A 17,609-nucleotide genomic window follows, 5' to 3' on the forward strand; every position below is an offset into this window, starting at 1 on the left:
AAAAAAAAAAAAAAAAAAAAAAAAAAAAAAAAAGCAGGCGTATTTGAAAGAGGAAGGATTGGATTCACATGAGGGAAATTCCTTCCAAAGGGGCTACTTTAAGACTGGTTTACCAAAAATGGTAAAATGAGGAGAATTATTAAGTCAGAATGGAGTTCGAAGAGACGGAAGTCAATTTCTGTGCAAACTACCTTTATTTATAATGAAAAACGTCCCCATTCTGTTATAAAACTGGCACTGTGTAAAGGCACTTGACTGGGGAGAGAGGGGGCAGGGATGCTGATAGAGACTAATATGCCTCACCTGGCCCCTGAAGGCTGTTGGTAGAGATAGTGGCGGAGGTGACTCCTGGGAAAATCCAGTGGCGGTGACCCACTCCAGGCTCCGCTGGGATGGTGGGTTGCCTTGCTTTTCGGCGGGGGTGGGGGGGGGGCAGTAGGAGCAGGAGGCACTTTGGACAGGATGTGACTTGGCAAATGGTGGGGGGGGTCTCTCTTGCCCCCAGTGATTCCCAGCCCCACCACAACCTCCCACAGCTAAGGCAGTTTTCTAAATTTAAGGCTGGGGTTCTCCTTCTCCCCAGGGCTTCCAGAGAAGCAGAGAGGTGTTGGCAAGGACCTCGTCCCTGCAAGGATTGGGGGCGCAGAGAGATACAGCAGTAAGGGAGGAGGAGTTCTGGAATGAAGGCAGCTGCTGCTTTCTCCTGTCTCCCTTCGAAAAGTCCTTCTCTCCAGCTAGACCTTATTCCTCTGCGGCTTCACCCTGGGGAAGAGCTGAGGGAAGACAGGCTCTTCAGACACCAGGAGCTCCCACCCCTTCATTCCACCCCAAACTTAATACAGTCACCTGATCCACCCCCAAACACGTGGACTGTCTCCATCCTCCCATCCCTTCCTAATGGACCCTCTCAGTATCTCCCAAACCACACCAGAGTCCCGTCACCTGCAAGCACCAGCTGGAGCCTTCCAATCGGCAGCTGGCTTGATGAAATGGCGTATTTCCGAGTCTCCCATACGGCCATAAAAAAGACGCCCGCCTCTCCCTACCACCATGGCTGCCTGGTTGGGACCCACCTCCACCTATTCCCCAATTAAAGGAATCGTCTTCTCTCCCAGGAATATAATGGGATCTTCCTGGTCTCCTCCCCTAACCTAGTAGCATCTCCCTCAGTTCTACCGCGATTTTATTAATGGATTCTTCCTCACCCTGCCCAATGCAGTGTAACAAAAGCTTCCAGGCCTGTAATACACGATTCTTTAACTGCCCCCATCACCAAGATGGGATTCGTCATGACTCCCCTTGGCTAGAATACATTCTTCTTTACCTCCCCATGAATATTAGGAATAATAAAAATATTTGATTGAGCACGAACCAATCAAATCACTAGGAAGGCAGTACTGGTGAGTACCCCACGAAGTACCACCAGTAAGTGGCTCTTCCTCCCCTAAGTAAAAGGGGATCTCCCTTACCTCCCCCGTTATTATGATGGGCTCATCCTCACCTCCCCACAACCGATAATGGACTCTTCTGACCTCCCCTCCTCCCCAATGTAATGCACTGTCTCGCTTGCCCTTTTTCCCGTGGGATCACCCCTTTCCTCACAATATCGCTTCTGGGCTCACCCCGAAGTAGTTACGGGGCACGTAGCCCTCCTGGCCGTGCAGCGCGGCCCACCACCAGTCCGTCTCCTCTGGCCCATCCCTCCGCAGCACGGTGACCGACTCGCCCTCGCGGAAGGACAGCTCGTCTCCAAACTCAGCGCTGTAATTCCAGAGAGCGTACACCACCCCGTTGTACATCAGCCCCATGCTCTGCTCCACGTCTGAAACATGAAACCGCAGGGATCGTCAGCGCCCGGTTCAGGGGGGCCGGGAACACTCAGGGATACGACGCGCTGGGGACAGGGACAGACCCTGAGATTCGGCGCCAGCCTCACCTTGGGGAATGAGCCGCTTGAAAAGTTGTGTACCCCTGTCTGGAGAGGGGGGCCTGAGCTGGAGTCAGCTGCCAGGACTGACAGTCTCTAAAACACTGGGGTGCATCAAGCCGGCCCACCAACCCCCGAGGCAGGGTCGGTGGTCCCCATTTCCACTTATATCTGGTTAAGTCCCTGTATCACTCCTAGAAGTACAGTCGTCTGCACCCCACCCCCCCCGTAAGTGGTCCAGTCTCCATAGATGACTCAACTCCTCCTTCAGATGGTTCAGCCCTACTGCTCCCCACAAAGTGGTCCCAACTCCCCCTTTCCAGATGGTGCAGTGCACACTGCGCCCCCTCCCCAAAAGATAGTCTCAAAGAGGATGTAATAATTTTCCAGATAGTATAGGCCACCCGAACCCCCCTTTAATCCCATCAAGGATTTAGCCCCCTTTCCAGATGGTACAGTCCACCATGCTCCCCCCCCTTTAATGGTTCAGTCCACCGTGTTCCAGTTTCTCCTCCTCTCCACCACCCCTCCCCCCCCCCCCCAGCAAGTGTGCTGTTCAATCTCTACTTCGTCCTCACAGAACTCTCCAAGTCCAGGCAGGTAGGAGGTACAAACTGGTAGGCTTCCTCTACCTGTGACAAAGGTGGTCACAATCCCCCTTCCCAAAGCTTCAGTGGACGGTCTATTTCCCGCCCCAGCGGTCCTGGCCTGCCGCTGCTCACCACTAAGGCAGGTGTTACAGCCCCACGGCTCCCACCCACTTTCTGCCACAGCACAGCAGGCTGTCGTGTAGTCCCTCCAGGCTCACCTCCCAAATACATTGGCCCACCCCCAGGTCCTACAGCCTGCCTTACCCCAACTCTCTGAGGTCCCCAACCCCGCCTTATGATAGAGTTGGCCCCTCCAGGTGAGCGCTACAGACCCTAGGCACTTCCCCAGGATACGGCCTACCTAGTTCCTCCCATCACCTGTTTAAGTGATGTGCACCCCCCCCACCGGAGATATATGGTACAGCCTCCTGTCTCACTAGGAGTGAAGTGTCCCCAAGCTCCTTCCCAGAGCCATGGCCTGCTCACCTCTCACCTGTGTGGTGCTGTATTTCCCACAGGTAGCACAGCCCATGTGCCCAGCCCTAGGCCAGGTAGATGGTATAGTTGGAACGTCCAACTCCCCACCCCCGTGGATGAGAAAGCGGCGCAGTCTCCACACCTGCTCTTCTCCCTACAGGTGTCCAGCTTGCGTGGCACAGTTCCCCTGTCCCCCTCTCCCTCGAAGGTGGCAGTCTGCTGCGCCCACACACCCTTCTTGCACCTGCCAGGTGGGAGGCCCAGTGCCCCACCCCTGCAGGTGGTCCATCCCGCCGGCCCCTCCTCGGTGATGCTGCCACAAGGTTGGTACAGCCCCCCGCGTCCTCTCTCAGGAGCCGCAGTCTGCCGCCTTCCCCCGCCCAACATCTACCAGCTGGGCGTCCCAGTCCCCGCGACGCCCTCCCCCAGAGGTGGCCCAGCCCGCCCACCGAGGCGCCTCAGCCCTGCCTCGCACCTGCCAGGTAAGTGGCGCAGTCGACGTAACCCTCGCGGTAGGGGTCGCACTTCTCGATGGCGGTGGCGCCGTCACTGAGCGTGGTGGCGAAGATTGCCGCGCCGTGCTGCACCAGCGCCATGCAGATGGCCGTGTCGTTGCAGGACGCCGCGCAGTGCAACGGTGTCCTAGGCGAGGGAGGCAGGCGTGAGAGGCCGCGCTGGGGCCCGCAGCGCCTTCCCCGCCCCACGCCGGCCGCGCGAGGTCAGGACTCACCAGCCGTGGCTGTCGGGGGAGTTGACGTTGGCACCCGCCGCGATTAGGAAGTCCACGATGGGGTAGTTGGCGCCGCAGATGGCGTTATGCAGGGCGGTGATGCCCTCCTCGTTGGGCTGGCTCGGGTCGTTCATCTGGACGAGCCGGGGGATGGAGAGGCTCAGTCCCGCGGCTGCTATCCAGCGTCTGCCGCCACCACCCCGCCCGCCCTTCTGTCCGGCAGCACTCACCTCCTTCACCGCCTGCTGCACCACGTCCAGCTCCCCGGTCAGCGCGGCGTCCAGCAGCAGCACGAGCGGGCTGAGGCGCGCGCGACGGACCTTGCGCGGGGAGCCGGCCTTCCGCAGCACCGAGCGCATCTCCTGGGGGACAGAACCGGGGCTTCAGTGGCTTGACGGGGATTGCTAATATACCCATTCCTCAGAGCGGGGAAACAGAGGCTCAGGGACCAGGCGGCCACTCCAGGTCATCCAACTAGACAGGGCTGAGCTTGGAACCCAGGAACGTACGTACACATAGCCTGAGTCCAGAGGGCCATGAGAAGGAGGGTCCCTCAGTTCTATAGCCCAAGGTTCCCTGCAACACTCAGGGAATCGGGTGATTTTGGAATCTTGGGCCCTGAGACCTGAGAGGAAGCTTGGAGACCACGAGGTTGATGATTGTGGAAGCCAGATATTCAATCCATAGTTTCATTTCTTTTATATATTAAAAAAAAAATGCTAGGAAGCACACCTGACAAGATGTTACCAAGTGTTAATTTCAGATGTTTGGAATTAGAATATATATTTTTAAATTATGTACTTTTATTTATAGAAATTTATTCTAAAGAGATAATTAGTAGTTTAGGAAATTAGAATATTTATCATATTATTCCTTGTGCCTTCTTATTTTTGATTTTCAAGTGTCCTACAAAATTCACTTATTCTGAGCATACAGCATTTGTGATTCTGGTCTTCGATGTCAATGATTTCAAGATTCTGGAATTTGAAGATCCCACGAGCCACCCATTTAAAAATTCTCTGATGCTAAGTTTCCAATATGTGTGAGTCCAGAAATGCTAAGTTGTGCCATTTCAAATTGCTGAGGACCCAGGACGTTGCATTCCCAAGATTCTATGATTGAGAACTTGAATATTTCATGGTGAGAATTTCATTCCAAAAGATTGGAAGGAAATACTCAAAATGTTAATCGTGGTTCTCTCTGAATGCTGTTATTTGGGCCTCTTTATTCTACGTTTATCTATTTCTTCCTAGTTACTATGTTTGTGTGTTCCTTTCTAGTGGAAAATGTTCACTTAAAATAAAATTCTGTATTATAACATATTCGTGCACTCATCTATGATTTAAGATTCAAATGATGAGTCTTTAATTTTCAGTTCTGGGGACTTCAAGAATCAGTAATAACCAGGGTTTGTGTTACTAACTTCTTAATTCTAAGATCCTGTGCAAACCTTCAGTGTTCTGGAATTCTGAAATTTCACTCTTCTGAGTTTGTGATGTCAGAATTTAATTTTTGAATTCTGTGAGTGTTCAGGTTTCTCTGTGGCCAGAACTTTGTGATTCTGCAATGTGGCAACTTGACCATTTCAAGACACTGTCATTCTTCCATTCTTGATTTCAAGATCCTGAGCCTCAACATTTCTTGGCTCCACCCTCAGGAGGGCCTGGGAATACGCATGTGGGGGTCCACCTGGCCCCCACGTCTTCTCTGAGCATTGTTCTCCTACATCTGTCTACCCACACTGAGCAATCAGGATTGTTCCATGTGACTACAGCCCGCTCCCTCCAAGCCACGATGCAGAAACCAGACCAATATCAGCAGGAGACCAGCCCCTGGTCAAATGATAACAATAACAGTAAAGTGCCAGGCACTATTCTAAGCACTATATTCATGTATTAAATCCTCACAGCAGCCCTGTGCTTATTTTCATCCCCATTCTACAGATGAGGAAACTGAGGCACAGAGAGACTATGTGTCTGGCCCAAGGTTGCACAGCCGATAAGTGCTGTGGAGCTGGGATTTGAACCCAGGCAGCCTAGCTGCCACTGGTGCACTTAACCACGACACCCACAACCTCAGAGACCAGAGACTTGTTCTTGAAAATCTGAATGGAAGAAGCTCTGACCAGAGTCAGAGGACACCATGGACTTGAACTGAGAGGTCATGTTGAGTCAGGGCCGGGTGGGCCATTTCTAACCATGGCACAGGCTTGCTGAGGTGTAAGAGGAGAGAGCAGCTCCCCAGAGAAGGCGGACATGAGAGGCTGTGGCAACTAGGGAGAGAAATGGTGACTGCCTTGATTCAGGCAGGCTTTTCAGACCCCAGAATAAACCCTCTGTCATGCCAAGTCAAAGTCATTTCCAGGTTGAAGACTCTAAGATTCCTGAAGGGAAGCCCTGGGGGGACAGGTTACTGGAGAGGAGCAGAGAAAATCTCGATGTGGCCAAGACTTCTGAATGCCCCTCCATATATGTTCTCCCTTTCTTCTGAGCACAGATACACTTAGATGTAAAACTACATTTCTCAGCTTCCCTTGCAGCTGGGCTCCCGGCCAGTGGAGTGCACCAGATGTGATGCGCGCAATTTCCAGGTTCCGTCCTAAAAGGGAAGGGATGCTTCCACATGCTGAGTCATATACCCCAGTTTCCTCCTCTATTACTTACCATGCTCTGCGGCTGCTCTGGTGGGCTGCTCTGGAGAGGGGCTGGAGGTGGTATGGGAGCTGGGGGGGCTGGAGCAGGGGGCCCTGCCCTGGCCTCAGGTCCCTCAGTGATGGGACACAGCTCAGGCTCGGGCCCCCCAGGCCCACCGTGACGATGGAAGAGGCGGCTGATGATCTGCTGGTACTGCTTCTTGTGGGTGGGGGGCAGGGCTATAGTAGGGCTCTGCTCCATGGAGCCCCTGCGTTTGAGGGGCCGTGGAATTTCTGCCAGCACCCGTGCCACCTCCTCCAGCTCGGGCACTGACTGTGCCTCGGGCGGCAGTGCTGGCTGCAGCCGTGTGGGACTAAGGGGCCGAGTTACAGCGCCTTCATCTGCATCACCAGCCTCCAGCCCTGGTGTCAGCAGCCCCTCCAGCTCCGGCTCAGGCTCCAGCTCAGTGGGAGGTTTGGGGAAGCCTAGAAGGAGCAAGAGCCCCATCAACGGAGGGGTCCCAAGAGACCCGAGAGACTCCCTCCCCACAACTTCCAGGACTTGCAGCAAATGCCTGATTTGCTGTGTGACCTCAGGGCAGTGCCTTGCTTTCTCTGGGCTACACTTTCCCTGGGTTGTGAATAATAGACAATTATGACATCCCCCATTTAACAAGCACTTAGCATGTGCCTCGTGCTTTACATGCCTATCACTGAACTCTCACCACTACCTTGTGACGTTGATATGGCTAACATCTCATTATTACAGAAAGGGAAACTGAGTCTCAGAGAAGGCAAGTCAGTTGCCTAAAGCCACACAGCTGGGATTTGAACTCAGTCCTATCTGACTCCAGAATCTCTGCTCCTACCATTATGATAAACTTGACTTTCTAAGATCGTAAGAATTTCCTCTCCTAACATCTCAGGCAGAAAATTGCTGAGGACTTCCCTGGTGGCGCAGGGGTTAAGAATCTGCCTGCCAATGCAGGGGACACGGGTTCAATCCCTGGTCCGGGAAGATCTCACATGCCGTGGAGCAACTAAGCCCATGCGCCCCAACTACTGAGCCCACGCGCCACAACTACTGGAGCCTGGGCTCAGAATAAGAGAAGCCACCACAGTGAGAAGCCCGCACACCGCCCCTGCTTGCTGTCATTAGAGAAAGCCCGCGCGCTGCAAGGAAGACCCGAGGCAGCCAAAAATAAATACAGAAAGAAAGAAAATTGCTGGGACTAGAATCTTAGTACTTGTTGGTCTTTTCTCTCTGTTTCTTGCCTTTCTGTCAGAGCTTCTAAAGCACGTAGAAATATACAATTATATATATATATATTTTTTTTTTTTTCTGTATGCGGGCCTCTCACTGCTGTGGCCTCTCCTGTTGCGGAGCACAGGCTCCGGACACGCAGACTCAGCGGCCATGGCTCACGGGCCCAGCCGCTCTGTGGCATGTGGGATCTTCCCGGACCAGGGCATGAACCCGTGTCCCCTGCATCGGCAGGCGGACTCGCAACCACTGCGCCACCAGGGAAGCTCTACAATGATCATTTTATACATGATTTCATTGACTGTCCATCGTAATCTATGAAGTAAATGTTATTAATCTCTCTTCACAGATGAGAAAATGTAAGCGCAGATGGGTTAATTAATTTATCCTCCGTCACACAGCATGTCAATGGTAGAGAGGGGATCAAAACCCACTCTGCTTAAATCCAGGCCCTGCGCTGGTCTCACACCAAAAACTATTAATAATGATTAATATGATAGCTATTGAGGGCTTTCTATACATCAGGCCCTATTTTAAGGACTTTATATGGATTAAATAATCTAGTACCATAACCCAGTAAGGTAGGTTCTATCATTATTCACCTTTTACACTTAAGGAAATTGAGGTCCAGAGAGGTTAACTGACTTGCCAAAGGTCACACAGTGTGGAGCCAGCCAGTCTGACTCCAGGGTCCATGCTTAAGCACTGTGCTATCCCTAGTTCCTGAGCAAATCCCCAAGTTCATCTGGCCTTGCTCTCTGCAGGGACAATGTCTGGAAACAGGTGTTTGGTTGTGATGGGACCCCAAGCTGGTTTGGTCCCCAGCCATCTGCCCTCCCTTCACCCATCCCTCCGGAACCCCCATTGCTGACTCACCTTCACTCACAGCGGACCAAGTCTCTTGAGGGGGTTGGGGGACGGCGGCAAGGGCTTGAACCTGGGGCTGAGGCTGTAATTGTGGCTGGGACTGTGGAGGCAGCTGGGGCTGGGGAAGCAGCTTAGGCGGGGGAGCTCGAGAGAAGATGGGGGAGCCAGGGAGCATGGCCCTGCTGGCTCCGTGCTCCCAAAAGGCATTCTGCAGCTTGAATATCATGCTGAGGGGGATGGGGCGATGGCGGGGGGCACTTCGGGGCTGGGGGCTAGTAGGAGGCATGGGGATGCGGCTGACAGGCTGCCAGCTTCGGGGCAAAGTGCCTGATGAGCCCGCGGAGCCCAGCGATCGGCGGTAGCTGTCCATATCAGAACGCCTGTCGTTGGTCAGAAGGGAGACCTTGTAATTGCGGGGCAGAGTGGCACTGGTGAAGTTGTCCTGGGGGAGAAAGAGGGAAGGAAGGAAGATAGAAGGGGCTCAGGTGGGAGGAGATAGGCATAAGGGAATGAATGATAAGGGAGTGGAGGAAAGGAGGAGGGAGGTAAAGGCAAAAGGTGGGAAGGGAGAGAAGGAGGGGAGGGAAGACAGAGGGAGGGAAAGGAAAGACGGTCAGGGAGGGGGTGGAAATCCAGGATAAAGGAAGAGCCTGGGGAAGGGTACGGAAACTGTGGGCGCAGCCAGGAGGGGAAGACTAGCCCTGACTCCACCCTTGCCCACCAGCCCCCTCCCCAAGTTCCTCCGGCCCCTCACCTTCCCGGGGGCCCCCAGCCCATCCAGGCTGCTCTCTCTCCAGGGTAACAGCTGCAGGCCTGGTGAAGCAGGCCGCGCGAAGACATCGAGTCCTGTGAGGCGGGAATCATTAGGGTCTGGGCGAGGCCTCTCCGGGTCCCCCACTCCTTTGGCCTCGCACCACTCACGTTCATAGCTCGCTGTCTGCGAGGACTTCTTCTCGTATGCCACGTCCAGGTCAGACTCGTTCCAGGCTTTGGGGGGCCGCCGCCGAAGCGTTAGGTCGTCTGCAGGGAGGTTGCCCATGAGGATGTGGGGGGCGGGCGGGGGGGGGCCGAAGCTGGTCCCGGACCTTGCGCCACTCCCACCCGCCAAGTTCGGCCCCCTGGTTCACCTTGCGCGCGCAGAGGTGGGGCGAAGGCGCTGACGCCAGGTCCCAGCAGGGGGCTCCCAAAGGCAGTCGGCGCATCGTAGGCTGCGGTCGGGATGCGAGGCGAGGGCCCGCGCTCAGGAAAGAAGGCCTGGGGCCCTTCGGCCAGGGGGCTGACACGGGGGGAGCGGGCACGGGCCAAGAAGTCAAAGGGCGTGGGGGAACCCTGCTGTCTGAGCGGGCCGGGGCGAGGGGAGGGCGAACGGCCGTGGGGGCTGCCTGCTCCATCGAAGGTGCGGGGCCGGGGTGAGGGCGCGCGGTCCAGGCTGCTGTAGGCATCCGGCTGCAGGTAGAACTGGGTGCGCGGTGACGACGGCCGGCCCTTAGGGGACAGCGAGCTGTAGGGGAGCAGAGCCGGGGCGCTCTCGGAGCGTCCGAACGAGATGTCTGCGCCGTCGGTGGTCGCCTTCCGGGGAGACCCGCGGCAGCCCAAGGGCTCGGGGACAGGGCTGAGGCTGTACCGGGACAGCTGTAGGGAGGTCGGGACATTGAGGGGTCAAAGGAGACAATAGTAGAGGGTTGGTAGGTCAATAGAGGTGATCGAAAATCAACCCTGGAGAGTTGGACGGAGCTAGAGATTCAGGCATAGGGAGCCCTGCAATCAGGGCATGTACAGTGCCTTTGTGCCGCTTAGAAAAAAACCCTTTTCTTCCGAGGGTCCTGACAGACGTCCACTTCCACTGATCCCCACTTCCACTAATCCCACAAGTAGCTTTAAATAGCCCACAGCCTGCACAGCCCCATGGGACAGGCTTGCCTGAACTCCTGGAGGAAAGAACCTGACTTTGGGGGGCTCGGGTGGGGACCAGGGCAAGCAGGCTCACCCTAGCCGGCGCTCTGGCCTGCGAGCCAAGAGACGCCGCCGGCAAGTCTGACCACAGCGACTCCAACTGCTTGGTCAGTTCGTCCACCTTGGCCGCCGCCGTGTCCAGCTCCGTATTCTTCAGGTCCATGTGCTTCGCGGCTAGAGCTGGGCGGCCGGTAGTAGCAGTGAGGACCCGGATTTCTGGGCAGGGCCCAGGCTCCCCCCCCAGCCCCGCCCCGAGGGCCCCGCCCCGCCAAGCCCCGCCCCCTACCCCAGCTCACACTGGAAGTTCAGGTCCAGAAGGTTCCGCGAGCTCTGGAACGCCTCGCTGTCCATGGTGCCGGCTGGCCGCAGCGGGGCGCCTGCGTTTGGGGAGGGGGAGCGGGGGAGAGCCTGCTCAGAGCCCGCCCACAGGGAACCTGGGGCCTTGAGGAGCGGGACGGGGCCTTTACTCTCCTACTTCCTTCCACTGGAAGCGCTACGACCCACCACTTCCCCTGCTGGGAAACGCCAACTCCTGCGAAGCCCTCCAGGAAGGCTAAGGACGATTTACTCTCTTTACATGGCTCCGAGTCCATCTCTCTATCTCAGCCCTAATAAGACGTGATCATTCCTTCAACAATTATCCATTGACCACCTACTATGTGACAGACATTATAGTGAACAGAGGCTGCAATAATAATAACTATCAATTACTGAATGCCTACCAGGGACCAAGAGACACTGTGCTAGATGCTGGGGATCTTTTCAAAAATAATGACGGTGCTGCCTACTATGTGCCAGGACCTTTGCTAGTTACCCGAGGGTATAATGAAATAAAACAACCATTTATTGAGAGAACACTGCCCCCTAGAATTGTGCCAAGTGCTTTACAGCTAATACCTTATCCCATGACCAAAATCTCCATGGCAGAAAAAGAAAGTGGGGCTCAGAAACATTTGTTCCAGGTCACCCTGCAAGAAGTCGGCATACTAGGTTTCACACCTGTACCTAACTTGTTATTCTGGGGCATCTCCGTCAGTCTGGAGGGGCTCCAGAGGACGGGGACCACTCAGCTCTCTCTTCCCAGAGTCCCCACCCAGAGGAGACTCAGCGTGTTCACACAGACCCAGCGTCAACAGGAAGAACAGGGAGTTGGCCAGGGATGGCTGGGCCACTGTGGCCGCCAACGCAGTGGGAAGGAGCCAGGCCACCAGGAACTAGTCAGGCCAGCACCACGCCCATCTCCATGGTAGCCACCACACCCGCCAGCTCTGCCACCTCCCCACTACATCAAACGACCACTTAGCTTTGACTTGGGGTGCAGGCGTGGGCAGCAGGGCAGGCTGGGGCATGCTGATTCTGGCCTCAGTCTGGGAAGCCTCGGAACAGAACCTGTTGGGGCTGGTGGCTCATTTGGGTGTGTTAGGATTGTGTGACCTTGGGCTAAGAGTCCCCTCCACTCCTCGGGCCTCAGTTTCCCCAATTGTGAAAGGAGGAGGCAAATCAGCTATTCTGAGAGGCCTCCTCAATCTCTAAGAGGCCTAGATTCTGAAATTATAAGGGCCTTGAGGTTGTAATTAAATTTCGAGAGAGGCTAAAACCCTCGACTTGAGAGTCTATTGTTTCAAAGTTCTCAGTCCCAGATTCTATCTTTGGAACATTCTAGAATTCTCCCCTTTGGCTAGCCTAGATTTCTCTGTCTTCCTGCACTGAGTTCTATCTATCCCAGGATTCCGAAGTCCTAAAAGTCTAGGTGAATGTCTGGTACAGTGGAGTTGCTGAAAGCACAATTAAGGAGGGTTCAAATCTGGTGGCACCATTGTCCCACCTGACCAGACTGCCTCAGTTTCCTGATCTGTAAAATGAGGATAAATAGCAGTCTACCTCAGAGGACAGTTGTGACGATCCAACTGGCCAGAAGGTGCAAGAGGAATCAAGGCTCTGAGAATTGAGGCCTCAACAAGTAGAGACTATAGGGGACTTCCCTGGCGGTGCAGTGGTTAAGACTCTGAGCTCTCACTGCAGGGGGCACAGAGTTCGATCCCTGGTCCAGGTAAGACCCCGCATTAGAATCTCAGAGATACACAGGAAACCGTCTGTGTTCGTTAAAATATAAAAATGAACAATCTATGCTACCTCCAGGGCCAGCATTCTGGTAGCGAATGGTTCTTTTGGGGATTTCATGATCCCCAAATTCTAAGACGCTGACATCCTCTGGGTCTAAGGAAATGCCAAGGCTAGGCGTGGGCCCGTCCCGGGTCTGAGGCGGGCGAAACGGGCGTCAGGGCCGCCAGGGGACGCTCCAGGTCACGGCCCGACCGCAGTGGGGCGGACGGACAGCTCCTGAGCTCAGAGCAGGGGAATGCGGGGCGGGCCCGGGCAGGTGCCGCACCTCCCGCGGCAGGGGAGCGGGGGCCCGGCGGGGGGTCAAGGGTGGCGCAGGCCGCGCCTCTGCTCCAGGCCCCTGTCCTCCACCCCCACGTCCTCTCCGCCGGGCTCCCCTCTCCTCCGCCCTTAGGTCTCCCTCCCCGGCATCTTCTGCACCCCAGTCAGGTTCTTTGGGGTTAAAAATCAGGGGCGGGGGGTTCCTGGAGGAATCATCCTGAGTAGGAACAGGGTCAGAGCGCCAGGCTGGTTTGGGAATACCCAGATTGGAATCCCCCAGCTCTGTCCACATAGACAGACGTTGGGAGAGGCTCCACCCTGTCTGGGACTTGGTTTCCCCTCTCTGTGGACGTCTGTGCAATGAGCTAGGGCCTTCCCCCTCTTTAAATCTCTACCTTCGGCTATTCAGCTTCTCTGTGCCTCAGTTTCCTTGTGTGTATAATGGGGGAATTAATACCTTCACCTCAAAGAAGTGTGAGGTTTGAATGACATAATTTATGTATAGAGTTTAGAACAGGGAAGCGTATAAAATAAAGTTCACACGTATAAGATTCCTAATTCCCAGGCCTGGAACAGACTGAGGGCTCAAAGCCAAAGTAATTTTTTTCCTCCAAAACAGCCCTTTCAAATCTTTCTGAGATTCTAAAAGCCCTGAGCTTTAACCCCTGGAATCTTGACTTCAGCCCTTGGATCTCAGAATGCTAAATTCTCCCCTGCTTTCCTGAGTTCTAGCCATCCCCAGTGCTGGCCCATTCCAGGGCATAGGAATCCTTGGAAGATTCCAGACAGAAGGTGGCAAAAGCCTAGGGTGTGCGTTGTGCCCGCACTCCAGCCTCAGTTTCCCCATTGGACTAGAAAGAAGTCATTCCCTGGGCTGGGCTCAGCAAACCTCAATGGAAGTGAGACCTTTGGGCAGTTGCCGGAGACTTCTGTAGACAATGGGAACCATCCATTACCTGCCAGCCCTGAGCCTGGCACGCTGTGAGCTCTGTCTTGGCAGCCACAGTTATTATTTTTTATTTCATCTCAGGCTACCACCAAATGCCCTTCAAGCCCAGACATTAGGAAGTTCTTCCCTCTCTCATCAGAACCCCCTGCCCCACCTCTTGTTTAATCCCTTCACATGACTCATGGGGTTGGAGAGAAGGGGGAGTCGGGCGGAGGGAGGTGCCAAGCCCTGCCCTCCCCCAGCTTCAAGGACAGACACACACCTCCAGAATTAGCCTCTATCCTCCCTTATCTCCCACACTACCTCAGGTCAGACAGATGGGAGTGGAGGTGACATTTTTCACCTCAGGGTCAGGGCCAGGAGCCCTAGGAGAGAAGTGAGTCAGAAAATCCCGTGGGAGTGGATGGTATCCCGACGCCCAGAGAGTGGCTGAGGAAGGGGGAGGGCAAATCCTGACCCTCAACTCTGCTGCCAGTGTGACCCCTAAGCTTCAGTTTACCTCCGTCCTCTCTGTGTAATGGCTGTATTGTGCCATCCATGCAAGCCCCCCAGAACCCAACTCCACCTTCTGGAATTCTGCCCTGGATTCTAGAACGCCCTTTGCAAATCCCAGATATCTCCCCCCTTTATGGGACAATAGGAGGTTCCCCGCCCCCGCCAGGGGGCGCCCTGGGACGGAGGTCACTCCTCTGCTTAGGCAGGTCTGACGCCCCGGTTAATGACATGTTGGGGATCGCGCAGCAGCACAAGGGAGGTTGGAGATCTGTCCCACTCCCCTCCTGCCACCTTGGCCCCGGCCCCAGAGCCAGAAAGTGGGGGGAATGGCGGGACACAGCCTCCAGAGTGACCCTGGGTGTTTGTTCTGCTTCATTTCAGGAACCCGGGTTCCACTATCCCCACCCCACCCCTAATTCTGCTCGGAGACCTAAAGGCTCGGTCGAGAAGGCAGCTGAAGGATGGGAGGGATGGCCGCCCATTCCAGAGCCCCAGCAGTCCGAGTCTCCCATTTCTCCCCAAGAGATCTAATACCCCAGTTCTACGCAAGGACTCAGGCGTCCGAGAGCCCCCATTTCGAGGGACTGAAACGTCCCGAGGTCTCCGAACGTCTCCGAACGTCTCCCCGGGACCAAAGTGTCTGAGCCCTCCATTCCAAGAACTCAGGCATCCGAGCCCCTTTTCCTTCTGCCCAGTAAATCTGGCATCCAAGTTCTAGCTTTTAACGTTCTTGGAGTCCCCCAGCTCCGCCCTGGGACCTGGCGTCCGAGTCTCCTCCCGACCCTCCCAGGGACGCCAGTGTCGGGCTCCACCGGGGCCGTTGAACCCCCTGGTGGGGGGGTGTAACTCACGGATCCGGGGCAGATCTTGGCACCAGGGGTCCTCCTCCGGCTCCGGCTCCGGCTGCGGGGAGCGGAGGACGGGGCGGGGCAGGCGCCGGGAACAGGTTAGACAACGTGACTCGGACCGGAGGGAGGCGGGTCCCGGAGGGGAGGGGGAGCCGGGGTCGCCTCGAGCACCTTGGGACTTGTAGTCCCGGAGGGGCAGGACGTAGATGGGTACGTTCCCATTTGGATTGACCCAAAGTCCATTTCACAGACAGGAAGGTCGAAAGGCCAAGGGTGACCTGGCTACGTAAATCGTAAATAGAATCCAGACTCTTACCTCGCTGTGGCTGCAGGAGATGAACTCCTGAGTCCCTGCCCCACTCCTCCAGGCTCAGTTTCCCCCTTCTTGAAAGAAGATTTGGACGCCACCAAAGAGGTAGAAGGTTATAGAGTCTGGGGGAGACTCACAAATCCCGCCCCCAAGACGAGAAGAGGGCCTCGCTAAAATCAGTATCCCCTCGGGTCTCTGAGCCTCAATCTCTCCGTCGGTAAAAAGCGTGGTTGGGATCTTTACAGAATTTCCCACCAACGGCTCCCAAAGTTGGAGGCTGGGACTACGATTCCCAGCAGCTTCCACGACCGACGTCGGGCGCCTCCCAACCTCGCGTCCTCTGGGAATTGTAGTCCCGGGGCCCGCAGGGGCAGGGCCCGGGTGTCTCGCCCACGCGCGGGAACTGTCTGGCGATCCCGGGAGGAGGCAACACGTCCTCTTCCCCTGACCCTCCTCCTCTCTGAGCAGCCGCTGGCTCGCTGAGAAGGTGGGCGCCCCAGTTCTAAAGTAGGATCCGAAATCTCGGCAGAGGGGACGGAAATCAGCGCTGACACACCGGTCAGGAATGCAGTCGGATCACCCAGTCTAGCCACCGTCTCGCGGCTCCGCCCGTCCCCCTGCGCTGTGCAGTCCCTGTGTGAAGGGGCGTGGGCGTGTCCCCCAAATCTGCGTTCACGTGCCGCTGCTTACACGCACCCCAGGACAGGGAAGGGGCGCTAGTCAGGACGTCTACTCTCTCTCCCTTCCTCAAGGCCTTTGGAAATGTCCCCCCACGCACGAGACTAAATCCTCGAGGGCATCTACCCGTCTTTTGGGCCACAGCCCCGCCCCTTAGTCGCACCGCCCCACGCGTGTCCAGCTCGGGAGTCCAGAGGCTCCGCCCTGGGATCCACAGGCTCCTCCCCCTATATTTCCCGCTCCCCTGGAGCCCAGAGCCCCGCCCCTGGCTGATAGTTAACGCCCTCGGGAGGAATTACCCCCATTCCTCCATTTTCCCACCTCTCTCACTCAAGTTCTGAATTTCTGAGGCATCTGGGCCTCCCTAGAAGGGACTGTAACACTGAAAGCACAGTCCTGCCGACCTAGACTCTTACCTGCCTCTCTAAGTCAGTCCAATCGATCTTCCTGTCTCTTTAAGAGTAGGTCCTGTGAATGTGGCTGCCCCTTTAAGACAACGTTGGAGCAAATCATGTCTGAGACTGCGGGGATACCCTCCGGGACCTGGTGAGGCTCTAACCCCCGCCAAACAGGCGAGTCGGCTGCTTTTGGGAGCAGACTTTGGGTAAAAGATGGCTTTCTCGGTAGTCTGCTGTGTACAAGTGGAAATTTCCCCCACTTGTGCTCACAGAGCGAGGGGGCTCCGAGCGACACCTCCCGCGCCCTGGTGCCACATGGACGCTCCCAGATGAGGCCCCACCCCTTTGGTTCCACGTGGTCGGCGGCGGGGCCTGAGTGGCTCTGGCTGCTAGGTCTGAGGCATGGGTCCCGGGATGGCGGGGACCACGTCCGGCGGTGAGTTGCTTCATGGCCGGCCGACGGGGTGCAGAGAGTTGTCTGGCGGGAGGAGAAAAAGGGGTACCCTGGAGCGTTCGGACGGAAAAAGGGACCTCCTCGGAGGCAGGATCAGCGGAGAGTGTATCCCCCGGGGGATGGCGGGCAGGGGGGGCGGGGAATTAGAATAGAGAGAAGATATTTTGGTGGGGGGCGGGAACAGCAGTGGAGAGAACAAGGGTTGGGTCGGCGGATATAGGTGCGCCTCTGGTGGACAGACGGGAGAGAGGAACGTCGCGGTTAGAGGACTGGGACCCTCCGGAAGTTGGGACCAATGGACCAATAGGCGCCCTGGAGGATTGGACCAGCAATTAAGTGTCAGCAGACTCCCGTTTACCCTTCTGCAGGTGCTGCTCGGTTTTCTTGTCCCCCCAACTTTACTGCGACACCCCCAGCCTCAGAGCACACTCATTTCTCTTTGGAGGCGTTGACCGGCCCAGATACAGAACTGTGGCTTATCCAGGCCCCTGTAGACTTCGCCCCAGACTGGTGAGTGGTCCCATGCCACTTAGCAGGAATACTCCTCACCCCAGTGGCTGAACCTGGGGGGAATTTAGAGGGGCTTTCCTGGGGAACCCACAAATGCTGCTTCTCAGCTGCTGCCCCGTCTCACCAAAAGAATCTGACCAAGTTT

General features: G+C 55.9%; 2 protein-coding genes across 5 annotated transcripts in view; one reads left to right on the top strand and one right to left on the bottom strand.

The window, feature by feature from the left end:
* Positions 1–171: 171 nt before the first annotated feature.
* PPP1R13L (protein phosphatase 1 regulatory subunit 13 like) lies at positions 172–16,557 on the bottom strand. Of its 3 annotated transcripts, none has more exons than XM_027079862.1 (13): positions 16,519–16,557; positions 10,737–10,817; positions 10,475–10,620; positions 9,615–10,119; positions 9,409–9,507; positions 9,242–9,333; positions 8,497–8,929; positions 6,388–6,842; positions 3,955–4,086; positions 3,725–3,858; positions 3,470–3,636; positions 1,623–1,822; positions 172–773 (listed from the first exon to the last, which is right to left on the bottom strand). In XM_027079862.1, exons 2-13 carry the CDS (start codon positions 10,789–10,791, stop codon positions 735–737), a joined length of 2,457 nt encoding a protein of 818 aa, XP_026935663.1. In that variant the 5' UTR covers positions 10,792–10,817; positions 16,519–16,557; the 3' UTR covers positions 172–734. The 3 variants fall into 3 exon arrangements, with proteins under 3 accessions (XP_026935663.1, XP_026935662.1, XP_026935664.1); XM_027079861.1 differs by lacking the exon at positions 16,519–16,557 and adding an exon at positions 15,118–15,347; XM_027079863.1 differs by lacking the exon at positions 16,519–16,557 and having other exon boundaries at positions 1,603–1,822; positions 10,737–15,111.
* Positions 16,539–17,609, top strand: part of POLR1G (RNA polymerase I subunit G) — a 2,772-nt gene continuing 1,701 nt past the window's right edge. The window contains exons 1-3 of one of the 2 annotated variants that reach the window (XM_027079864.1): positions 16,539–16,648; positions 16,773–16,936; positions 17,323–17,464. In XM_027079864.1, coding sequence (XP_026935665.1) covers positions 16,903–16,936; positions 17,323–17,464 — 176 coding nt within the window. In that variant the 5' untranslated portion in view covers positions 16,539–16,648; positions 16,773–16,902. The remainder of the gene's footprint in view (positions 16,649–16,772; positions 16,937–17,322; positions 17,465–17,609) is intronic. The other variant, XM_027079865.1, reaches the window with a different exon arrangement.

The sequence above is a fragment of the Aethalodelphis obliquidens genome, unplaced genomic scaffold (genome assembly GCF_003676395.1).
Source record: "Aethalodelphis obliquidens isolate GAN/ISIS:26980383/991018 unplaced genomic scaffold, ASM367639v1 scaffold43, whole genome shotgun sequence".
Taxonomy (NCBI): Eukaryota; Metazoa; Chordata; class Mammalia; order Artiodactyla; family Delphinidae; genus Aethalodelphis; species Aethalodelphis obliquidens.